The sequence below is a fragment of the Hippocampus guttulatus genome, chromosome 22 (genome assembly GCF_054856545.1).
Source record: "Hippocampus guttulatus isolate MCC_2025c chromosome 22, RoL_Hgut_1.0, whole genome shotgun sequence".
Classification (NCBI taxonomy): domain Eukaryota; kingdom Metazoa; phylum Chordata; class Actinopteri; order Syngnathiformes; family Syngnathidae; genus Hippocampus; species Hippocampus guttulatus.
The window spans coordinates 4,018,256-4,036,015 of NC_141282.1; the positions used below are offsets into that span (position 1 = coordinate 4,018,256).

Sequence of the window (17,760 nt, forward strand, 5' to 3'; positions counted from 1 at the left end):
GACCAGAACACTAAATGTATTTATGTATGTGCCGGATGTGGTCCTCATACCCCTGAGGGTACCTATAGTAACTGGAGCAGTCTTAATTCGACTTCAATTTATTATGGACTATATTTAGTGCATTGTGATGAATCATCCTAGCAGCATTCATAGTCCAGGGAGGATATTAAGACTCAATCACTCCTTCCAAGTGCCTAGATAACTGCAAACCCTCTTTTCTGGTTGAATTAAGCAGCACGATCTTATCTGGGAGAGATAATTTTAATACTTCTCTTTTAAAGGTGCTTTTAGATTTGCATTAATTTCAGCCCAAAGTCCCTCAAGAAGCTCACGGTGTTATGCTGGCAACATGCACCTTGTGTCTTACCTCCTCCCATTCTGCACTGCATACATTCCTGTCATAAAAGCCAGGGGCGGACAGGATCGTACCACACCTGAGGAGGACATCGAGAGAGATGTTATTTTCCGCATAATCATGAAGGTAACGACGTTTAAGTATGATTTAATCATATTTAATACTCAAGTTGTGCTGTTAACCTGCGTTTTAGTGTATTACTGATATATTTTTGTGCGTGGGACGCAGCCGTAGGAAGACGTAACCCCCCATTCCACAAGAATGGACTCGCCCTACCACTGCCATGTTGGATGGAACTGACTGCGGGCGCTAAGGCAGCCGGAGTTCCCAGGAAACTTTTTGGCGTTTTCCGCTCCAATTTTGACCCCTTTTCGCACAAAATCCGGATCTGGCGTCTTCTTCTTCGACACTTCTGGCATCACAGCCGTGCGACCATCCCGTGAAAGTCTGACTCAAGGAGGGGGAATCGGACGGAGGAAGGCCACGGATGACCCGGGGATTGTTTATGGATCTTTTCGGACTCCGTTTACCTTCTTAGAGTAAACGTTATCGCTCGGTTCACAATGAGCGGACTTCATCCGCAACGGCAAACAAATGTCGGTTCCATACTACTGACGCCTCAAGAGAATGACTACCTTTTTAACCACCTTGGCAGGAAATGCATCGTAAGTCACGTCAGCCTTTCTAGTTGACCCTTTGATAACTTGTCTTCCTGTTTAACGACGCTCGTTTGAAGTTAGCCTTTTCCCCTTTTTTGTCCAATTGAGGTGAGGAGGGTTCGTTTGTTTTGACAGCCGAGGCAACGAGGGTTCGGCGAGCGGGGACGTCGAATCTCGCTCGGGACGATCGCAGTCGAGCAACATTGAGTTGTAATCCATTTTATTAGGCCTTGACGCGTCAAGGTTGACGATTGACACACCTGAAGTCACCCAGGAAATGTTGTTATCCGACTTGGACCCGCACCTCCGCCTCAACTGAGCTGCCGTGGCGTTTAGTGGTGTTAGCCCCGCCGTCAGTTAGCTGCTAAATCAATCAACAGCTTGCAAAAAGGACCTTTTTTTTCGCCGTTATTATATAACGTTATCCGAACCTGGGTTGTTTTCGGGAAGTGTGTCCACTGAAGGAATGTGCCGACAAGGCTTGGCAGGGGACAGCGCTGACTAGTGAGAACTCATCGGGGTTATTACCCCCCCCCCCCAACCATACTTCGTCAAACCCCAAAAGTCCTGCCTTACCAGTCTGTCTGCAGTGAAATGTCACTATTCTAAAATTAGAATAAAACTAATCGCTCTCATCTCTGCTTTTCTATGAGCAAATAAAACACCATGCATTTATCCAGTTTTTCTCCCACTCCTTTAAAGTATTGATAAAGGTGCCGATACTCTGTGTCTGCCCCGATACTATGACATCGGTACCACTTTACCAGCCGGATATTAAACTTCGGGGCAGATGGGTCAAGAGACACGTCAGCCTCGTGGAGAAGCAGTCAAGCTTAACATTTCAATTTATTGTCTGTAATGTGGATAATGATCTCCACTGATGACACCGAATACGAAATTTCTTTCAGCATATCTGAAATGACAATACATGGAAGTGAATGTTCAAATATTAGTAATGGCGACTCATAACGCTAAAAAGTGTTCATTTTTCGTCACAGTTGCAAAAATGTCATGACATTATCCACGATCAATACTTTGTTTTGATGAGTTCTGAAATGTGAGTACCTTGTATTCAGTGTGAAAAAAAAAATTATATCCGTATTTATTCTCTCTTTGTGGAATCTGGGCCTCATTTAGTTGAACACAAAGATGGCGTTCTGTTAGATCAGCCACACGATTGTGTTGTTTCCTCAAAGTAGTAATTGATTCCTGAAAGTAAAATGCACGATGATTGGGGAAGTGGGTTTTTTTTTTTTTTTTTTTTGGTCTCACCTGACAGCGAAAAGCTACCTGAGCTCCATTTCCTGCCTCGTGAGTCTTGACGGACGTGTTTGTGCTTAACCCACACGCCGCTCGCTTTGTCTTCTTCCCTTTTCACAAGTTCTCTTGGGTTGTGCCGTAGGTTGACGTAGGCGCGCTCAGAAACGCAGCGGCGACATTCCTCCGGCACTCTCTGCTGGTCGTGTCACTCGGCGTGAGACGAAGGAATTTTGGGAACATTCCTCCAAATCGCACTCGATCTTTGTATGCACGGGGGTGGGGGGGGGAGTATTTGTGTGTCTCTCCTTCACCATCAAATTCAAATGTGCAGCGGTGATTTAATGGCCGTCTTGTGTCTTGCAACGTTGATTTGCATTCCTGGTCGACTGCGCAAAATGGGTCAGAGGTGGTTTGATTGCTTTGTCAGTGCAGTACAAAAAGAGGAACGAGATTTCACCACCGCTTTGACTCGTGCACGTGCAGAGATGCTCATTGGTATTCCCTCGGCTTTCGCCATCAGTAGGGGAAAAAAAGGGGGGGGTCCAATCTATGCTGTGTGTTTGTGTTTGTGTGTGTGTGTGTGTGTGCACAGACTGCCCGATCAGCATCCTACAGGAAGTCCCGTGGTCAGACCCCCTTTGGTGATTTGTGCTGGAGAAGTGCAACATGATTCCACTCAATATCAGCCCATCTATGTTCTTCCTGCCTGCATTAAAAAAAAAAAAAAAAAAAAAAATCTAATTTTAAACTGCAGCTATTATCTTTTTTTTTTTTCCTCCTTCCTGCACAAATGAGGTCGAGCTCGTCCTGGAGGAGGACCGAAATGAAAATTTGTCGTGGATGGCTTGAGCGAAAGAAGTCGGCGAGCGCGCGTAGCTTCACTTCCTGCCATCTTTTGACCCTGTCAGGAACTATCAGCACTCCATAGGCAGATGAAACCTTGGGCTCTTCAGCCCTGACGTCATTCCCCCCCCCCCCCCAAAAAAAAAAAAAAAACTAAAATAGCGTCCTTGTTACGCTCTTGAAAAGAAAATCCGATTTAACGATGTCATGTTCAGGAATTGCCAAAGAAGTGGCGCGCCTAAAGAATGAGGCGCCTGCTAGCTTAGCCGATGCGCTAGCACCGGCCGTGATGTCACGTCTGCGCCGCTTTAGCTTCGTTTCGTGTGCGAGTGCACACGTGGACGCCGTCCTGTACTTTAGCTCCGTTGTTGTGGCAGTGCGTCAAAAATGAGATCATGAGCGAGACTTTGTCGTCACTTCTGTCAATATTTGACGAAAAACGGGACTCTTGTGTTTGTGCTCCTAACGAGCTTCCCCGTCACCAGACAAAATGACACCCGAGGGCCTCCCAGCCTCAACCCGCGCGGCCCAAATTTGAAACAATGTCGCGAAAAATGAGGCCCGTCGACCGAACATGCCTTTACATCCCTGATGCTTTCATCATTAATAGCCGGGAAGCTGCCCCCCCACACACGGCACCAGGAACCCCCCTCGGCAACCTGCAAAACCAACCCGGCGCCTGATCACCGTCTGGAAGTGTGCGTTGCCCCATCTGTGCTTGCATGCACACTTTTCAACGTTAATGAAGGAAGGATTTCTTTGGGGAGCGTCACTTTTATTAATGCCTATAAAGAAGTTGGAGAGTTTACGAGCAGCTTCCTGATCTGAGCGCTAATCCGATCTTGCGCGCAGCGCCCCGAGGAGATTAAAACCTCAAGGCAGTTGCTCTAAAACTTTTTCCACCAAAGTTCCACCCAAAAAAATGTCCTTATCTGTATTTCTAAGCCACTGTAACATAATGCACAGTTTGAGTAATTCCTTTGCTGACCAGTAGAGGGAGCCCACACACTTTTGAGAACAACTTTCTTATGAAAAATGAAGGGCGTACTTCAATTTCTTAATTTTTTTTCCGATGTGCTGTATCAGCGCTTTCGGCTGACTCTGCTGCCGTGTCCCTTCCCCTGTCCTAGGCGTTGTCCTCGGCGGTGATCCAGGTCTTCCTGGCAGACCGGAACGCCACCTGGTCCAAGAGATGTTGCGGCGTGGCCTGTCTGATCAAGGACAACCCGCAGCGGTCTTACTTCATCCGAGTCTTTGACATCAAGGTAACGCGGCATTGCGACGCGGTGCGCGACCGCTCGGACCCGCATCCGAGACCTCTCACGTCGTTTTTGTTTTGTTTTTTTTGGTCACAGGACGGTAAGATGCTGTTCGAACAGGAGCTGTACAACAACTTTAGCATAAATCCCTCCCGACCATTCTTCATCTCGTTTGCTGGAGACGTGAGTTGACAGTTTTTTTTTCCTCCTCCTCTCCCCCCCCCCCCCTTACTGCATTTTGCATCTTACTGATAAAAAAAAGCAACGACAAAAACTTGGTTTTGTGTCATTTAGAAATGGAGTCGTATGTATCGGTTATATAGAAGGTCGGCCAAAATCACTACAAATGCTCAGATGTGAGGCCATCGCCATTTGGGACCTTACCCGAAAACGAAATAGAAAAATTATGTAGTCACAAAAAAAAAAAAAGGTTGAAGACCCCCGCCCCTTTTTTTTTCTTTTTTTTTTAATCTGTGATGCCGCGGTGTTGGTAGATGCAGCAGACCATGAGGTATGCGGCACAGTAAATTGTGGTGATAAGAGACTCATCACTGTGTACACGTCGGCAAAATCATTTTAGGACAAAGAAATGCACTCATTGACCTGTGTGTGATTTAAAATGAGATTTATTTATTTTTTGTGTGCTCATTCGAACGCCCCCCCCCCCTTTCCCTAATTCTGCAGTCGAGCCAAGTGGGCCTGAACTTTGCCAGCGAGGAGGAGGCCAAGCGTTTCCGAGGTCACCTGTCAGAGCTCTTGGGCAAAAGGCAAAGGAAAACTGGTACTGATCTTCCTTTTATTGCCACCGTCGATGTTGACGTCTAAACGTGTCGTCGGAATCGCACACCGAAACCCGACACAATGATCACCATCTTCAGTCTGCTAAAATCTTGTATTTTACGCGCCGAGTTGGAAAATAGTGAAAAGTGGCAAGTGTAATGCCGTTTCCGTCCTGAGGGGGGCACTATAGACCAAATGCAACCGCAAGCGTTGTCATCAAATGAAAATGGTGGTTCTGTTATTATCTTTTAAACCGTCCTGACAATAACAAGCACATCTTTCATGAAACATGCCGAGAATTGTATTTTTTGTGTGGGGGGAGGGGGGGTTGGGGGGTGACAACTTCATTGCTCAGGTTTGATGAATGACGTCTTTCTTTTAAACCTACAGCCGGTTCCTCCGCTTCCCTCTTCAAGCTTTCTGCCTCGGGTGCGCACACTTTGCTCACGAGGCTCCCTTCCCCCCCGCGCCCCCCCCCCCCCCCCCTCTGTTCTCTCGAGAACTCGCACTGGAATCCTTTCATCCAGTTTCTCTGGACTTTTCCCACACTTTCCATTGGATGTGTCGCTGTGATCATAACCGTGCGCTTCACTAACTCTCCCGACCGACTTTCGCTTTCGCAAGCTCCCTTCTCGCCCGCCCGCCTCTCGCCCCGGGCGCCACTTAGCGCAGCGTTTATAACCGTTTCGTTTGTCTGTGTTCACAGAGAAGAGACGCGAGCCTCCAAATGGTACGTTGCCCACCATTTCCTGTCCTTGCAGTTATTTTTGTCCCTCGCCGCTGTAATTATCATCTTGACGTTCTCCCGACCTTTGTCGCGGTTTTCATAAGCGGGGGGTTTAATCCGAGATTAGGCACGCGGTTATGTAAAAACCGGGCGCTAAATCCTCGAATAATATGACGAGATTAGAGCCGCCGAGCGTGTGCGGTTTGACGGGACAGGAAGGGGGGGAAATGGTGAAAGTGGGCGGAGCAAGGGCAGCGCACCAGCCAATCCGAGCGTGGTGATTTGAGCAGTGTGTCCTGCTGCGATGGAAAATTGGTTGGAAAAGGCACCCAGATGTGCGCGAGGAGTCGAGCTGGCCTGATGCGGGGCTCGTCCAAACAAGTGTTGGCAGGATGTGCGTCCCAGTCCACTCTCGCAGATGTCCGATGAGGGTATTACGGTCGAAATCCAAGTTGGGTTCCTACGCCGGCGCGCTTTGGCTCTGGGTCTTTTGAAAATCTTTTTTAGAACCTGCTTGACCTCGAGACAGCGGGAGTTTCTTTTCTCCGGAGGCGGTCCTCACCTGGATACGATGCGTCCGCCAGAAGCCATTCTTCATTTCTGTCTTGAGTAAACGCCGTTTCCTTCAGGATCCCCTTCGCAGCCATGATGTTCTGCACCACCTTCCTGTCGGCTCCCTCGGACGAGCGCGTTTGTGAAAGAGGCGGCGGCGGCGGCGGCGGGGGGTTGGGCCCGGCGGGCTGCTTGTCCACCTTGCACTGCTTGGTCCTCCCCCAGGACGAACTGTACCCGAATTTCGCCGAGCCCTCCGCCGCACAAGTGCGAGCTCGCGGCTTTATCGGCGACGCGCTGCCGGACGTCAGGGCGGGCGCGTGCCGCGACGGGGACGGCGGGGGGATTTGGGACAGGGTGAGGAGGAGACGCGGTCGCTCCGTTTCGCCTTTCCCAAGCAAAACGCCCAAAAGCCCTTGTAGTGACAAAGGTATGTGGCGCGCAGACCTTCCACTTTGGCGTCGAGCTGATCCGGGTTGTCGAAACTTGCCATAGATAGCCAAACGCCGCTCCAAAGTCAACTGGCAAGCCACGGGCAAGGGAATTGACGCCCCCCCCCCCCCCCCCCACCCGAAAAAAAAACTAACGCCGCTTCTCAATGTCGTCTTCCAGGCCCGGCGCTGCCCATGGCCACCGTGGACATCAAAAACCCCGAGATCAGCACGGGACACCGTTTTCACAGCAACTCTCAGATGAACAACATCATGCACTCCACGTTCAGGAAGGAGAAGAAGAACAAAGGCAAGAAGAAGCGGCTGACCAAGGCCGACATCGGCACGCCGAGCAACTTCCAGTGAGTGGCCGGCCTCGATTTGTCGGATTGAATTTTACACTGCGCGACGGGGCCGACGTCAGCGGTGGTCAAACGCGCGTGCTTTTGTTGACTGGCGCCTCTCTTGTTTTGGCACAGGCACATCGGGCACGTAGGATGGGATCCAAACACAGGCTTTGACGTAAGTGAAGTGAAGCATCGGCTCCAAAAATATTAATCTCCGCCATCATGTGGCCAGTGTGGTTACACAAGAAGATTTTGTGAGGGGAGCGCAACTTGTGTTTGCATCATCCTCGGACTTGTTCCCAAAAAGCCCCCCCCCCCCCCCCCCCCGTATGAGATTACGCAAGGCCAGGCTGAATTCAGAAGTCACCGCTTTAATGGCCTTGAAAATGGAATGGATGATGTCATTCAAGTGAATTGTTCCCATCTTCTGCTTTCAATAAGTGGATTGGCCCTGGAGTAATATGACCACTAGATGGCGGCAGCGAACTTCAAACCAAGTGGCAGGAAGTCAGCCGTCCTTCCCAAAATAAAACAAAAATGAGGCCAATTAGAAGTTTAAATGTGAAACTGACATGGATTGAATCAAACTGCAAAAGCTCTGAACGTCTTTTAGCTTAATGCTAACATACAATGCAAAACGCCATAGACAGGCCCACGAAACTAGCATCACAATCAACCCAACACTCGCGTCATTTTGAACCCTTCCGGTTTTTTTTTTTTTTTTTTTTTTGCTTCGTCCGCACAGTTGAACAACTTGGATCCCGAGCTGAAGAACCTCTTTGACATGTGCGGCATCTCCGAGGCGCAGCTGAAGGACAAAGAGACCTCCAAGGTCATCTATGACTTCATCGAGAAGAAGGGAGGCGTGGAAGCGGTCAAAAATGAGCTGCGGCGACAAGGTGGGCCAGAGGATACCGAAAACGATACACGGGACAAATATCAGCGCAGGGTTTGTCATGAAAAGCTGTGGGGGAAAAAAAATTGAACAGCACAAATGCAAAAGCAGACATCTCCTTTTTTGGGGGGGTGAATTGAGTGCAATTATTTCTGGTTCAGCTCTTAACAAGCAATTTTTTTCCAAGAGGTCGTTTGTCACGTAATGGTAAAGCCGGGCAAATCCAAGATAATCCGTTTTGTTCAAAAACAGACAAGTCAAAAAATGTTCACACAGAGTTGCAATTACACCCAAAATGGTTTTAAGTGCTCCACTTTGTGAAGTGGTTGCTGGTTTCCCATCTGCCTGACAAAACTCACACATAGCGTTCGTCCCCTCCAGTCGTACTTACAAAACCAAGATGTTCTCTTTGACGACAGGCACGTATCGTCGTTGAGCCGACTGTGAGAACTGGGCGAGAATATCGGAAAGGCCATAATTAAGGAGCGAAAGAACAAAATGGCGCTCTCAGAACCCATCCAAATGACAGCCACTGCTAACGCGCTAGCTTGCTAAGCTAGCGAGCTAATGAATAGAACTTGAATCAAACAAAAAAAAAATTGTTTTTTAAAGCTAACTCACGAATGGCGGCGATACATAATAACGTGGCTAGCGTAACGTATGAAGCGTCATGATTGAATGCTGCCCTTCTGGCATGTAACACTGTAACAAGATGCATTCCTCGAACTTGGCAAAAAAAACAAAACAAAACCAAAACAAAGCAATTAGTGTCGTTATAGTGTGCCATTTTCCGTTTGTGTTATCAATTATCACCATTCGAGTGGTGGATAAGCTGGAGCCTGTCCCAGTAGGCTTTGGACGAGGAGTGGGTCCACGCAAGCACATATCGAGAAACAAGCTTTCACACCGACATCTGTTGACAATTTGGAGTCTTGAAAACAAACATGGAACTGTAAATGCCTCACTTTGCTCATTTCCACCTCGGGGGGAGGGGGGAAAGGAAGCGGCAGTAAATCAGGCCAAAATCCACATCAGTGGGTTTCTTTGTTTGTTTCCTGTTTGTTTTTTTCCCTCTGGAAGCTAGACCACCCGTAGAAAAGCCACCTATCTAATAAATGGCTACAATAAAAAGTTTTTTTTTCCTCCCTGCAGCTCCCCCGCCCCCTCCATCCAGAGGGGGCCCTCCTCCCCCTCCCCCTCACCACGGCTCGGCCCCGCCGCCCCCACCCCCCGCCCGCGGGCGAGGCGCCCCGCCGCCCCCTCCGCCCTCCCGAGCCCCCGTCTCCGCACCTCCGCCCCCACCTCCGTCCCGGCCGGGCTTGACCGCTCCGCCGCCGCCTCCCCCGAGCCGAGGCTACCTGCCCCCGCCCCCGCCGCCGGCCCACGCCTCGGCGCCCGGGCCGCCGCCTCCGCCGCCGCCCCCCACTTCCTCCATTCCTTCTTATGGAGGACCTCCGCCTCCTCCGCCCCCTCCCCCACCGGCATCCTTTGAGGCCAACGGAACAGTGGACGGCGGTTTGCCGCTCGGCGGCAAGTCGGCCTTGCTGACTCAGATCCGCGAAGGCACCCAGCTGAAGAAGGTGGAACAAAAGGAGCGGCCGGCGTCCAACACCGGGCGAAATGCGCTCCTGCACCAAATCCGAGAAGGGATCCAACTCAAACCGGTGAGTTTTCTTCCCATTCCTTCTCAACACTTCCTGTTTTGTAGTCTGACATTAAAACGCTACTTTGTCATCCTCAGCGGGACGAAACAAACGACTCGCCGCCGTCCTCCCTGGCCCCCTCGGCCGGCATCGTGGGGGCGCTGATGGAGGTCATGCAGAAGAGGAGCAAGGCCATTCATTCTTCAGGTACTTTGCTCAAATTCGGTGAAAAATGCATGGTGGCGCTCCACTCTTCTCACATTTCCGCAAAATTCCATCGTAGCCATTCTGGTATCCCTCACTCGAGTCTGCCTCTCTTTCTCCAGATGAGGACGACGACGACGAAGATGATGAGGACTTTGAAGATGAGGATGAATGGGATGACTAGTGTGTTTGGCTCCGCCCCCCCGCCCACCTCCCGTATTCCTTTCCGTACCTTTGTATGATTATGACGCAAAAATTGTTACTTCCTTACTTAAAACAAATTTAATTTCAAATCACAAAAAAAAAAGATTTTTTTTTCTATTTGCTGTATTTTTTTTTTTTTTTTTTTTGCCTTTATGCTTTTTTTATTAATCTGTGCAATACCTCATTTAATCTGTCGGACATTCTCATATCTGTTGTTGATGTTTCTCTGACGTCTCGTGTCCCTTTTTAACCGTCTCCTGCTTTTTTTTTTTCTTTTTTTTTTCGCCGCTCGTCAGGCCATCTGTCACTTTGTCGCCACACATTCCCTTGCGTCCTGTCACTCTCGCGCTCGTCCTCGTCTTCCCAAAATAACGTGCAATTTTGACATCGAGCTGTCGCCGATCTTCCGGACAAAATTCTCAGAGGCATGAGTTGCCGCAAATCCTCCCGTTGAGAGAAAAAGAATTATTTTCATACCTTAATTGTGGTTTATTTTTGCTTACTCTAATGATCGTAGTTTAGCAACCATATTTTCTAAAAAACAAAAACAAACAAAAAAAATTTGGACTCTTTTCGCTTAAGCTGCTGTTTTCTGTGAATGTGCTCCAGATGTGAGTCTTGATGTTTTTTTTTGCACAGAAAGAGAAGACTCGCATGCATGACAACAAGGACATGTTCAGGTCTGCGTCGTCCGTATCATAAAGCGCAACGCACGCACTTTGCGAGATGAGGAAGAATGAGATTGCAGCGGTTTATCGACGGTTATCGTCCTGTGTACATTTGCTTTTTCGACGCAGTATCGATAACGGATGCAGACTCCCGTTTAATAAACTGACACTTATATTTTATTTTATTAAGTGATATTTTGTGACACAGTCATGCCGTGATTATCTCAACTCATTGGACATAATTTTTTTTTCTATTCTGTTAACACAATGACACTACATTCAAGTTGGTTTGTCTGTCACGACTACGGAATCTTTTTTTTTTTTTCATCTTTTTCTACTTTACGCTATACAATATAAAGCAGAGTTTTGACATTTGTTGGAATTGGGTCATTGATTGTGTAAAATTTGAGGAATAAAGACATTTTTAGTTTTACACCTCTTGATGCTGACGTTTTACTCGACACAAAAATTGCCGCGTTATGTTATTGGAATATTAATTTATTTTGTTTATGTGAGGACTTCAGGGGGTGGTAAGTTTTCTGCACGATGTGAAAATGCATTGATATTGAAAATAATGATTTAAAGGTATAGTCGCCCCTGGCGACGATTATATGGAGGCTAAAAGCTAGCAATGCTAACTGATAATGCATTCCTGTCCAAAAAAAAAAAAAAGTGATTACGCTTACTTTAAAATAAGTGTTCTGTTTTTGATTGACCTGCTTTTTATATTCCATGGCAAAACTAATTGGCAACTTTGCTAACTGTGTCCTGTTTTTAATCGAATGCTTAGCAACCTGCCAACAACTTTTGCTTTGAACGCGCAAACAAGGCCAAAGATTTTCATATAACTGGGAAAATTGCCCCGATAACATCTTTTAAATATTGAGCAGTTACTCTTATTTTTTCCTACCTTGAATTTTTTTTCAAATACAATTTAAATAAAATAAATGGCCTTGATTGTAGCATAGATTTAGCAATGAGGCTAAATTGGCTAAAATACCCATAGCGTCAAGAAGGACTATTCAATATACTATTTTAAGTATATATTTTCTGTCGGATAAATTTATTTTACAACTACGTAGTGAATAAGAATTTAGAGCCAATTTAGCTCAATTCTATCCAAGCTCTTGTACATTGTACCCTCCAATAAAGACACATTGAGAACTTTTTGAGGGGTGTTTGCCTATTTTGAACTCAAATTAGGCATACTTTTCAATTGTGAAATGCATCTTTGTGTTCAGTCACATCGCGGTGTTAAAAGAACCCATTGTTGGTCCTTATCGGCCCTGCCGTTGTTTACTCAAGATTGGCAATACCAACAGCATAAATTGTATGTGCCATTTTATTTTTAGCGAACGGCCCCTGTGTCACATCTCAGCTGTGGACCTTCTGCGAGGGGATTAAAGCAAGGTATGTCACTTTCCGCTGGCTCTGTGCACCCCTAGTGACACGCGGGCAACCAAACTACAACCGCCTATCAGGTGGCGAAAGATGAAGTTCAGATTTAGTAACTTCAGAGGAATGTATTATCTTCTGACAGATATTGCGCCATGAACCGTTTTCGTTGTGTAGCTCGGAGGGAGGAGGGGTACTGTTGTTTAATTCTGTTGGACAGCACAAATGCGTCCCGATTTTCCACGGGGGGGGGTCACTGACCGCATGAACAAGCAGGATGTCTCCACATTTTTTGCAGCAGATCTCACTGAAAGGGTTCCCCTTATTGGCACTTGGGCGGATTGTTCGGACAAAGTGCCCCGCTTCCCCCGGCCATGAAGTTATATTCTTAGGCATGCTTAGGCCTTGGAATGCGTGCGCGCCCAAGGGAATGATATTGAGTACACGTGTTGTCACAAGTCGAAAAAGTATCGAATAGAAGGTGCAGATTGCTGTCAAGTGAGCTGGCGGCAAAGTTAATACAGTCGTTGGCGCTGGCAAATAGAATTCCCAAAAACGATTTTACACATGCCGAGGGCAAGTTGTAGCGCACTTCGCACCAACTAAACGCATCGATCTGTTAACTGAGCATCATCCATAACCGTCATTATTTAAAAAATCCACAGAATTTCCCCCAATCCGTGTCATTTAGGATTCTTCATAATAACTTGACCCAAAAAAAAAAATGAATGACAATCAAAAACAAATCTGTATTCCGAAATGAACACGTCATTCATTCAAACATAGCACGTCGTATTTACAAGTTTACAAGAAGAAAAAAAAAAGAATTGTAAGTAAACAACTTTTTTTCAAAAATAAAATTACAAAAACAAATCATATTGGTGTCAGTGCAAAAAAAAAAAAAAAGAACCAACAAAAAGAATCCTTTTTTAATTGCTGTTGATCTTCGGGTATCCCAGCTAGTTCCCACGGCATCTTCCTCTTCTGTATTATCGTAGGTGCAATGGAAGTTCAACCTGTTAAAAAAAATAAATATTTTACATAGAAACAAACTGTAGCATGAAGAATCAACTGACAGTGTTTGTGTTGTTGCTACGTCTGCCTTTATCTAACCTCCGCCGAACACTTGCTATCAATAGCAGCATTAAGTGAAGGAATTTTTCCGGCTGGAAGCAGAGCTGGCTTTTATTTTTCCACTCTGACAAGCCACGAGGTAGCCAAACACTTGTCTCCATTGAAAAGTGTGACAATTATTTTAGTGGCAAACATTAATTTAACAAGGGGAAGGAATGTGATGCATTTGGGAATATGTCTGTGGCGAACGAGGCAACTTTTTTTTTTTACGCATTATTATTTCATTATTATTATTATTATTTTGGTCCATAGCTCGATTTATGACGTTTATCTTTTGGAGATTGCGAGCACTAGACGTCAACATCAATAAAAAAAAGTTGGCTTTGACATTGTCTTTGGCAGGCTGCTAGCTTAGCGCTAACACAGAGTGGAAAACATGGTAGAGAGGCTAACAAAGCTAGCATCGGTGTTGCGGCGAGTGTAAATGTTTCAACGTAGTTAGGTACTTGAGCAACACATGCAAACAGAGTAATACTCACGGGCATATATTCTTTATCCTCTGCGCGACTACAAAAACAAATGTGGTCGGTGTTTTTGTGGAGCTGGGATGGTTTCATTTCCATTTATTTGAATGAGGAGAGTGTCATTGTGTCTTTTTTTTTTTATAAGTGATTTATGAGGTCAATGCTAATGCAAAAAAAAATCTGCTTTGGCCAAACAAGGTAATGAGTGTTTTCCTCACCTTCCTCAGGTTCCGGATGCTGCTGTTCCGGATGGAGTCCATCAGCTGGTCGTGGGCCGACCTCATCGGCGTGGACGGCCTGCTGCTCTCTTCCCCCCGTCTTTCCACCGCCACGGGCCTCAGCGCGTTCTTCAGCTCCTTGAGGATGCTGGTGGTCTCGTCCTTGGCCTTGCCCTTCTTACCCTTCTTCCCTTTGCCCTTCACCTTCTTGCTGCTGGCCTCGTGGGATTTGATCACCTCAGCGATGGTCCGGGTGGGCTTCTTCTTCTCCTGGCGAGACGGAAGCAACGGCGGAGGAGGGGGAGGTGGCGGCGGAGGAGGAGGAGGAGGTGGCGGAGGTGCTGGTGGTGCGGGAGGTGTCTGCTTCTTAGCCAAGTTGCTCCGCGGGACTTTGGGGGAGGACCAAGGAGAGGATCGAGGTGAGCTGCAAGGTGTTGCTCTCTAGAAACAGGAATGGCGGGGATGTCAGTCTTGTTTTCAATTCTGGAAGCTATCTGCCATGATTTGCTGAAAATGTTCACATGGCGCCAAAGTACTGCTTTTATATTTGCCGATCCTCTGGCATCATCAATAAGTCAAGATTTTTAGCTGATCAGCTTGTGCCAAAGAACTATGTTGAATGTGATGGGAGGAGCTTCCATCAGGCCAAAACACTGTTTAACTCATTCAGTAGCAGCCAATTCTAGACCAAGTCTGAAAAGACGTTTAAAAACGTCTTTGGGAGTGAATGAGTTAATAGCAAAGTAGTGCTTTGGCACCTTTTTTGTGCATTGAGAAGCAATTTCTTTGCAGATCAGCAATAATCAGGGTGGACCATAATCTACAGTTCTTTTTTTTAAGTCATTTTTTGAACTTTAATGATGTCTCATAAAACTTAGCAAACATACGATATCAATATGCAACACTTCTGTAAAACTCTGCCAGTGTTTACGTTTTCAAATGATCACCTCGGCAACATGCCTAGGAAATCACAATGTCCCATCACTGGGCTATTATTAGCGTCAGACAGAACGTTGCGTTACCAGCGCTGCGGTCCGTGGATTGGCGGCTCCTTCCGGCGCCCCCTGTTGCTGCTGTTGCCTCTGCTCCTGCAGTCGCTTCTGCCTCTGACGGTCCTGGTTTCTGGTGAGGATGCCCGTCATGCTCATTCTGGGTCCGGGCAGGTTAAACTGGTAGCCCAGCTTGATCAAGGTGTGGTTCTCTCGAAGTATCTTCACCATCTCCATCTCTACCTGAAGTCAAGCAACCAATGTTGCGATGTCAAAGGTGCAGTCGATGTAGTGTAGCGAGTCCGGATACCAACCTGCCCTCCGCAGATGTGCCTCTGGTTGTGGAACCGGAGCTCGGTCAGGGTGTTGTTCCATGGCATGGCTTGGACCAGCGCCAGGACCCCCTTGCCGCTCACGTAGTTGGACTCGATGTTGAGGCTCACGATGGACGAGTTCTCCCGCAGCATCTTGGCGACGGCCACAGCCACCGGGTCGTCTGCGTGGGTATTGGCGAGGCTGAAGACGCGCACGTGCGTGTTGGATCTCAGGGCTTCGGCGAATCGGATTAGGGTCTCCTGAGAAAGCAACATTCAGCTGTTTTATTTTTTTCGGTTTGTTGATGGAGACTTCTTGCTGAACAATTTGAAATTGTAAGGTATCGGTATGGGGCTGATACCGGTCCTTATTTTAAGGGTATTGCATAATCCTGGATGCTGCTGATATCAGCAACCGATACTTAAGGCAAAAACTATCCCACTCCTTGGCAGTCATTGCTCCTAGACTGCAGCAGTTAACAAATGAGCGTTCTATTTTTATTTATGTATTTATTTACAGTATGTCATTGTGTTAAATTTATTTTTATATATCAAAAATACTAGCGGTATCGGTACTTAGTATCAGTGAGTACTCAAAGTTCTTACATTTGTTTGTGTCATTGTTGTCATTTGATTGATGACGTACTGACTTCCTTTTGGTAAACATTTTTTGACAGTCAGAAAAACATTTTTCAAATAAAATCGCAACCTATTGTGCATTGAAATTGTCAAAATATCACCAAAACATGATTACGTACTTTTGCGCAGTTTTTGTACCTGCGAGATGTCGTCAATGTTATTCAAGTTGACTTCTGTGAGCTCGGGGTCGTCACTCAGAGCCCGCTGCAGGGCCTCGTCCACCACGGTGGGATTCCCGCTGGTGTTCGGGTCTGGAGGGGGAGGAGTCAATGGGACAGGCTCCGCCCGCTGGGGCTTCAGCTGCTGCGGCGTGACGATCGGCGGCAGCGACGGCGCGACGGGCTCAACGTGAGCGTTTTCTTCTTCGTCGTCCTCCTCTGTTACGACCTCTTCCTCCTCCTCCTCCTCGCTCTCCTCATCTTCTTCCTCTTCTTCATCCTCCTCTTCTTCCTCCTCCATTTGTTTTTTCAGCTCTTTCTCGCTTTCGTCGTCCTTCTCGTCCTCGGATTCGCTGTTTCTGTCTGTCACGCCTTCATCTTCTTCATCCTACATCGACACACATTTGTTATTTTAAATGCCTCTATTGATCGCAACTTAGGTGGAGAAGTGAACTGGCAGTAAAACAGGCCAAAATCCAGATGGTACAAATGGAGAATTTTTTTAACAGTATATATATTTTTTTTATTTAATTCAGAACTGTGGTTCAAATTTGTATAACCAATGTTGTTCATAATTTCAAAGAGATACGTTATATGCATTTTGTTTAGTCATTGGTCAAAGGGGCAGTTACGATCGAGGCTTACTAATTTTGCCCAGCAACAAGTGCCCGGACAAATTCGATACTACGAGTTTTATACGTAGACTAAATTTTGATTTGAGGCAATTAAAGTTATTTTGGTGAAGCGTTGTGAACTGTACGCTCTTTGTTGGGCTTTCATCAACTTGTCTCTTGCAATGCAAGAGGAAATCCAGCGGTAGTCTAGTGGTATCCGTTACACAGTCCTCTTATAGAACTTTTCCACACAGCTCTTGAATTGTATCTGATGAGATTGTCCCAGCACAGGAAGGCCCGAGCCCAGATTCCAAAACCGTAAGGCAGACATGCTGAAGACATTGGTGCCAAGACAATCGTAACGGGACAAAATTTCAGTCATTCTCGCAAACTGACCGTTTTAGGGCTCGCTCCTCCAATTTCCTTTTCCAGGATTTTCTGAGTCTCGGCCTCCCAATATTTCATGAGCGCCTCTCTACTGAAGGTCCCCGTCGGGGTCTTGTCAGTCTGGTCCTTCTGTCGTAGCCCGATGGGCACGTTGGCGTCGGGGTCGATGTCCACCAGCTCCTTCTCCAGCTCGGCCAGCTCTTCGGGACTGAGCGACGCCAGGAGCTCATCCTCGTCCACGTCTTCGTACTTGCTCAGCTCCCGGCGATATCCGAAATAACTCATGGCCAAAGCGGGATCGGTACAGAACGCTCACATTCAAAAGTGTCGATTCTCGAGACGTCAAAGCAAAAGCAAACTCAAAAAGGTTCACCAGCCCAAACCCGATCTCAGCCGATGCTATGCGTCCGTGTCGCTGACTCGTCTAATCTCCGCCAGCTGCCGCTCCGGCCTTAAGAGTGGGATCAGAGGTGTGCGTTGCAAAAGTAGAGGCCCCTATGATGCGCCGTCTTATTTTTGGGAGGCCTGGCTCTCAAAAGGGGACTGAGCCACGAAAAGCATGTGAGCTCAGCGGCTGCGGCAGCCTGTCATCAGCGCGGCGTGTCACCGATGCCTGAGTGG

General features: G+C 47.1%; 2 protein-coding genes and 1 long non-coding RNA gene across 5 annotated transcripts in view; 1 reads left to right on the top strand and 2 right to left on the bottom strand.

Annotated features, from left to right (window-relative positions):
- LOC147186104 (uncharacterized) overlaps positions 1-1,347 on the bottom strand; it is a 44,735-nt gene extending 43,388 nt beyond the window's left edge. The window contains exons 1-2 of the long non-coding RNA XR_015099163.1: positions 1,275-1,347; positions 368-434 (exon numbers count right to left, since the gene is read on the bottom strand). This is a non-coding gene — a long non-coding RNA (uncharacterized LOC147186104). The remainder of the gene's footprint in view (positions 1-367; positions 435-1,274) is intronic.
- Positions 373-11,260, top strand: LOC147186108 (actin nucleation-promoting factor WASL-like). 3 transcript variants are annotated; one of them, XM_086102882.1, is made up of 12 exons: positions 373-481; positions 584-1,020; positions 4,248-4,382; positions 4,473-4,559; positions 5,061-5,157; positions 5,863-5,886; positions 7,048-7,228; positions 7,346-7,388; positions 7,959-8,112; positions 9,261-9,772; positions 9,850-9,958; positions 10,078-11,260. In XM_086102882.1, exons 2-12 carry the CDS (start codon positions 919-921, stop codon positions 10,137-10,139), a joined length of 1,506 nt encoding a protein of 501 aa, XP_085959008.1. In that variant the 5' UTR covers positions 373-481; positions 584-918; the 3' UTR covers positions 10,140-11,260. The 3 variants fall into 3 exon arrangements, with proteins under 3 accessions (XP_085959008.1, XP_085959009.1, XP_085959010.1); XM_086102883.1 differs by lacking the exon at positions 5,863-5,886; XM_086102884.1 differs by lacking the exons at positions 373-481; positions 584-1,020; positions 4,248-4,382; positions 4,473-4,559; positions 5,061-5,157 and having other exon boundaries at positions 5,167-6,865.
- Positions 11,261-12,997: 1,737 nt separating this feature from the next.
- On the bottom strand, positions 12,998-17,567 carry lmod2b (leiomodin 2 (cardiac) b). Its single transcript, XM_086103362.1, has 6 exons — positions 17,149-17,567; positions 16,119-16,526; positions 15,342-15,602; positions 15,061-15,270; positions 14,039-14,479; positions 12,998-13,238 (listed from the first exon to the last, which is right to left on the bottom strand). Exons 1-6 carry the CDS (start codon positions 17,422-17,424, stop codon positions 13,212-13,214), a joined length of 1,623 nt encoding a protein of 540 aa, XP_085959488.1. The 5' UTR covers positions 17,425-17,567; the 3' UTR covers positions 12,998-13,211.
- Positions 17,568-17,760: the final 193 nt, after the last annotated feature.

Excerpts from the sequence above, each read along its gene's own strand:
- LOC147186108 (XM_086102882.1), top strand. The coding sequence starts at position 919 with ATGAGCGGACTTCATCCGCAACGGCAAACAAATGTCGGTTCCATACTA. Across the intron at positions 1,021-4,247 it reads ACCTTGGCAGGAAATGCATC|GCGTTGTCCTCGGCGGTGAT; the intron begins GTAAGTCACGTC and ends CCCCTGTCCTAG. Across the intron at positions 7,389-7,958 it reads ATCCAAACACAGGCTTTGAC|TTGAACAACTTGGATCCCGA; the intron begins GTAAGTGAAGTG and ends TCGTCCGCACAG.
- lmod2b (XM_086103362.1), bottom strand. The coding sequence starts at position 17,424 with ATGAGTTATTTCGGATATCGCCGGGAGCTGAGCAAGTACGAAGACGTG. Across the intron at positions 15,603-16,118 it reads ACATTGACGACATCTCGCAG|GAGACCCTAATCCGATTCGC; the intron begins GTACAAAAACTG and ends TTGCTTTCTCAG. Across the intron at positions 13,239-14,038 it reads GCATCCGGAACCTGAGGAAG|GTTGAACTTCCATTGCACCT; the intron begins GTGAGGAAAACA and ends TTTTTTTAACAG.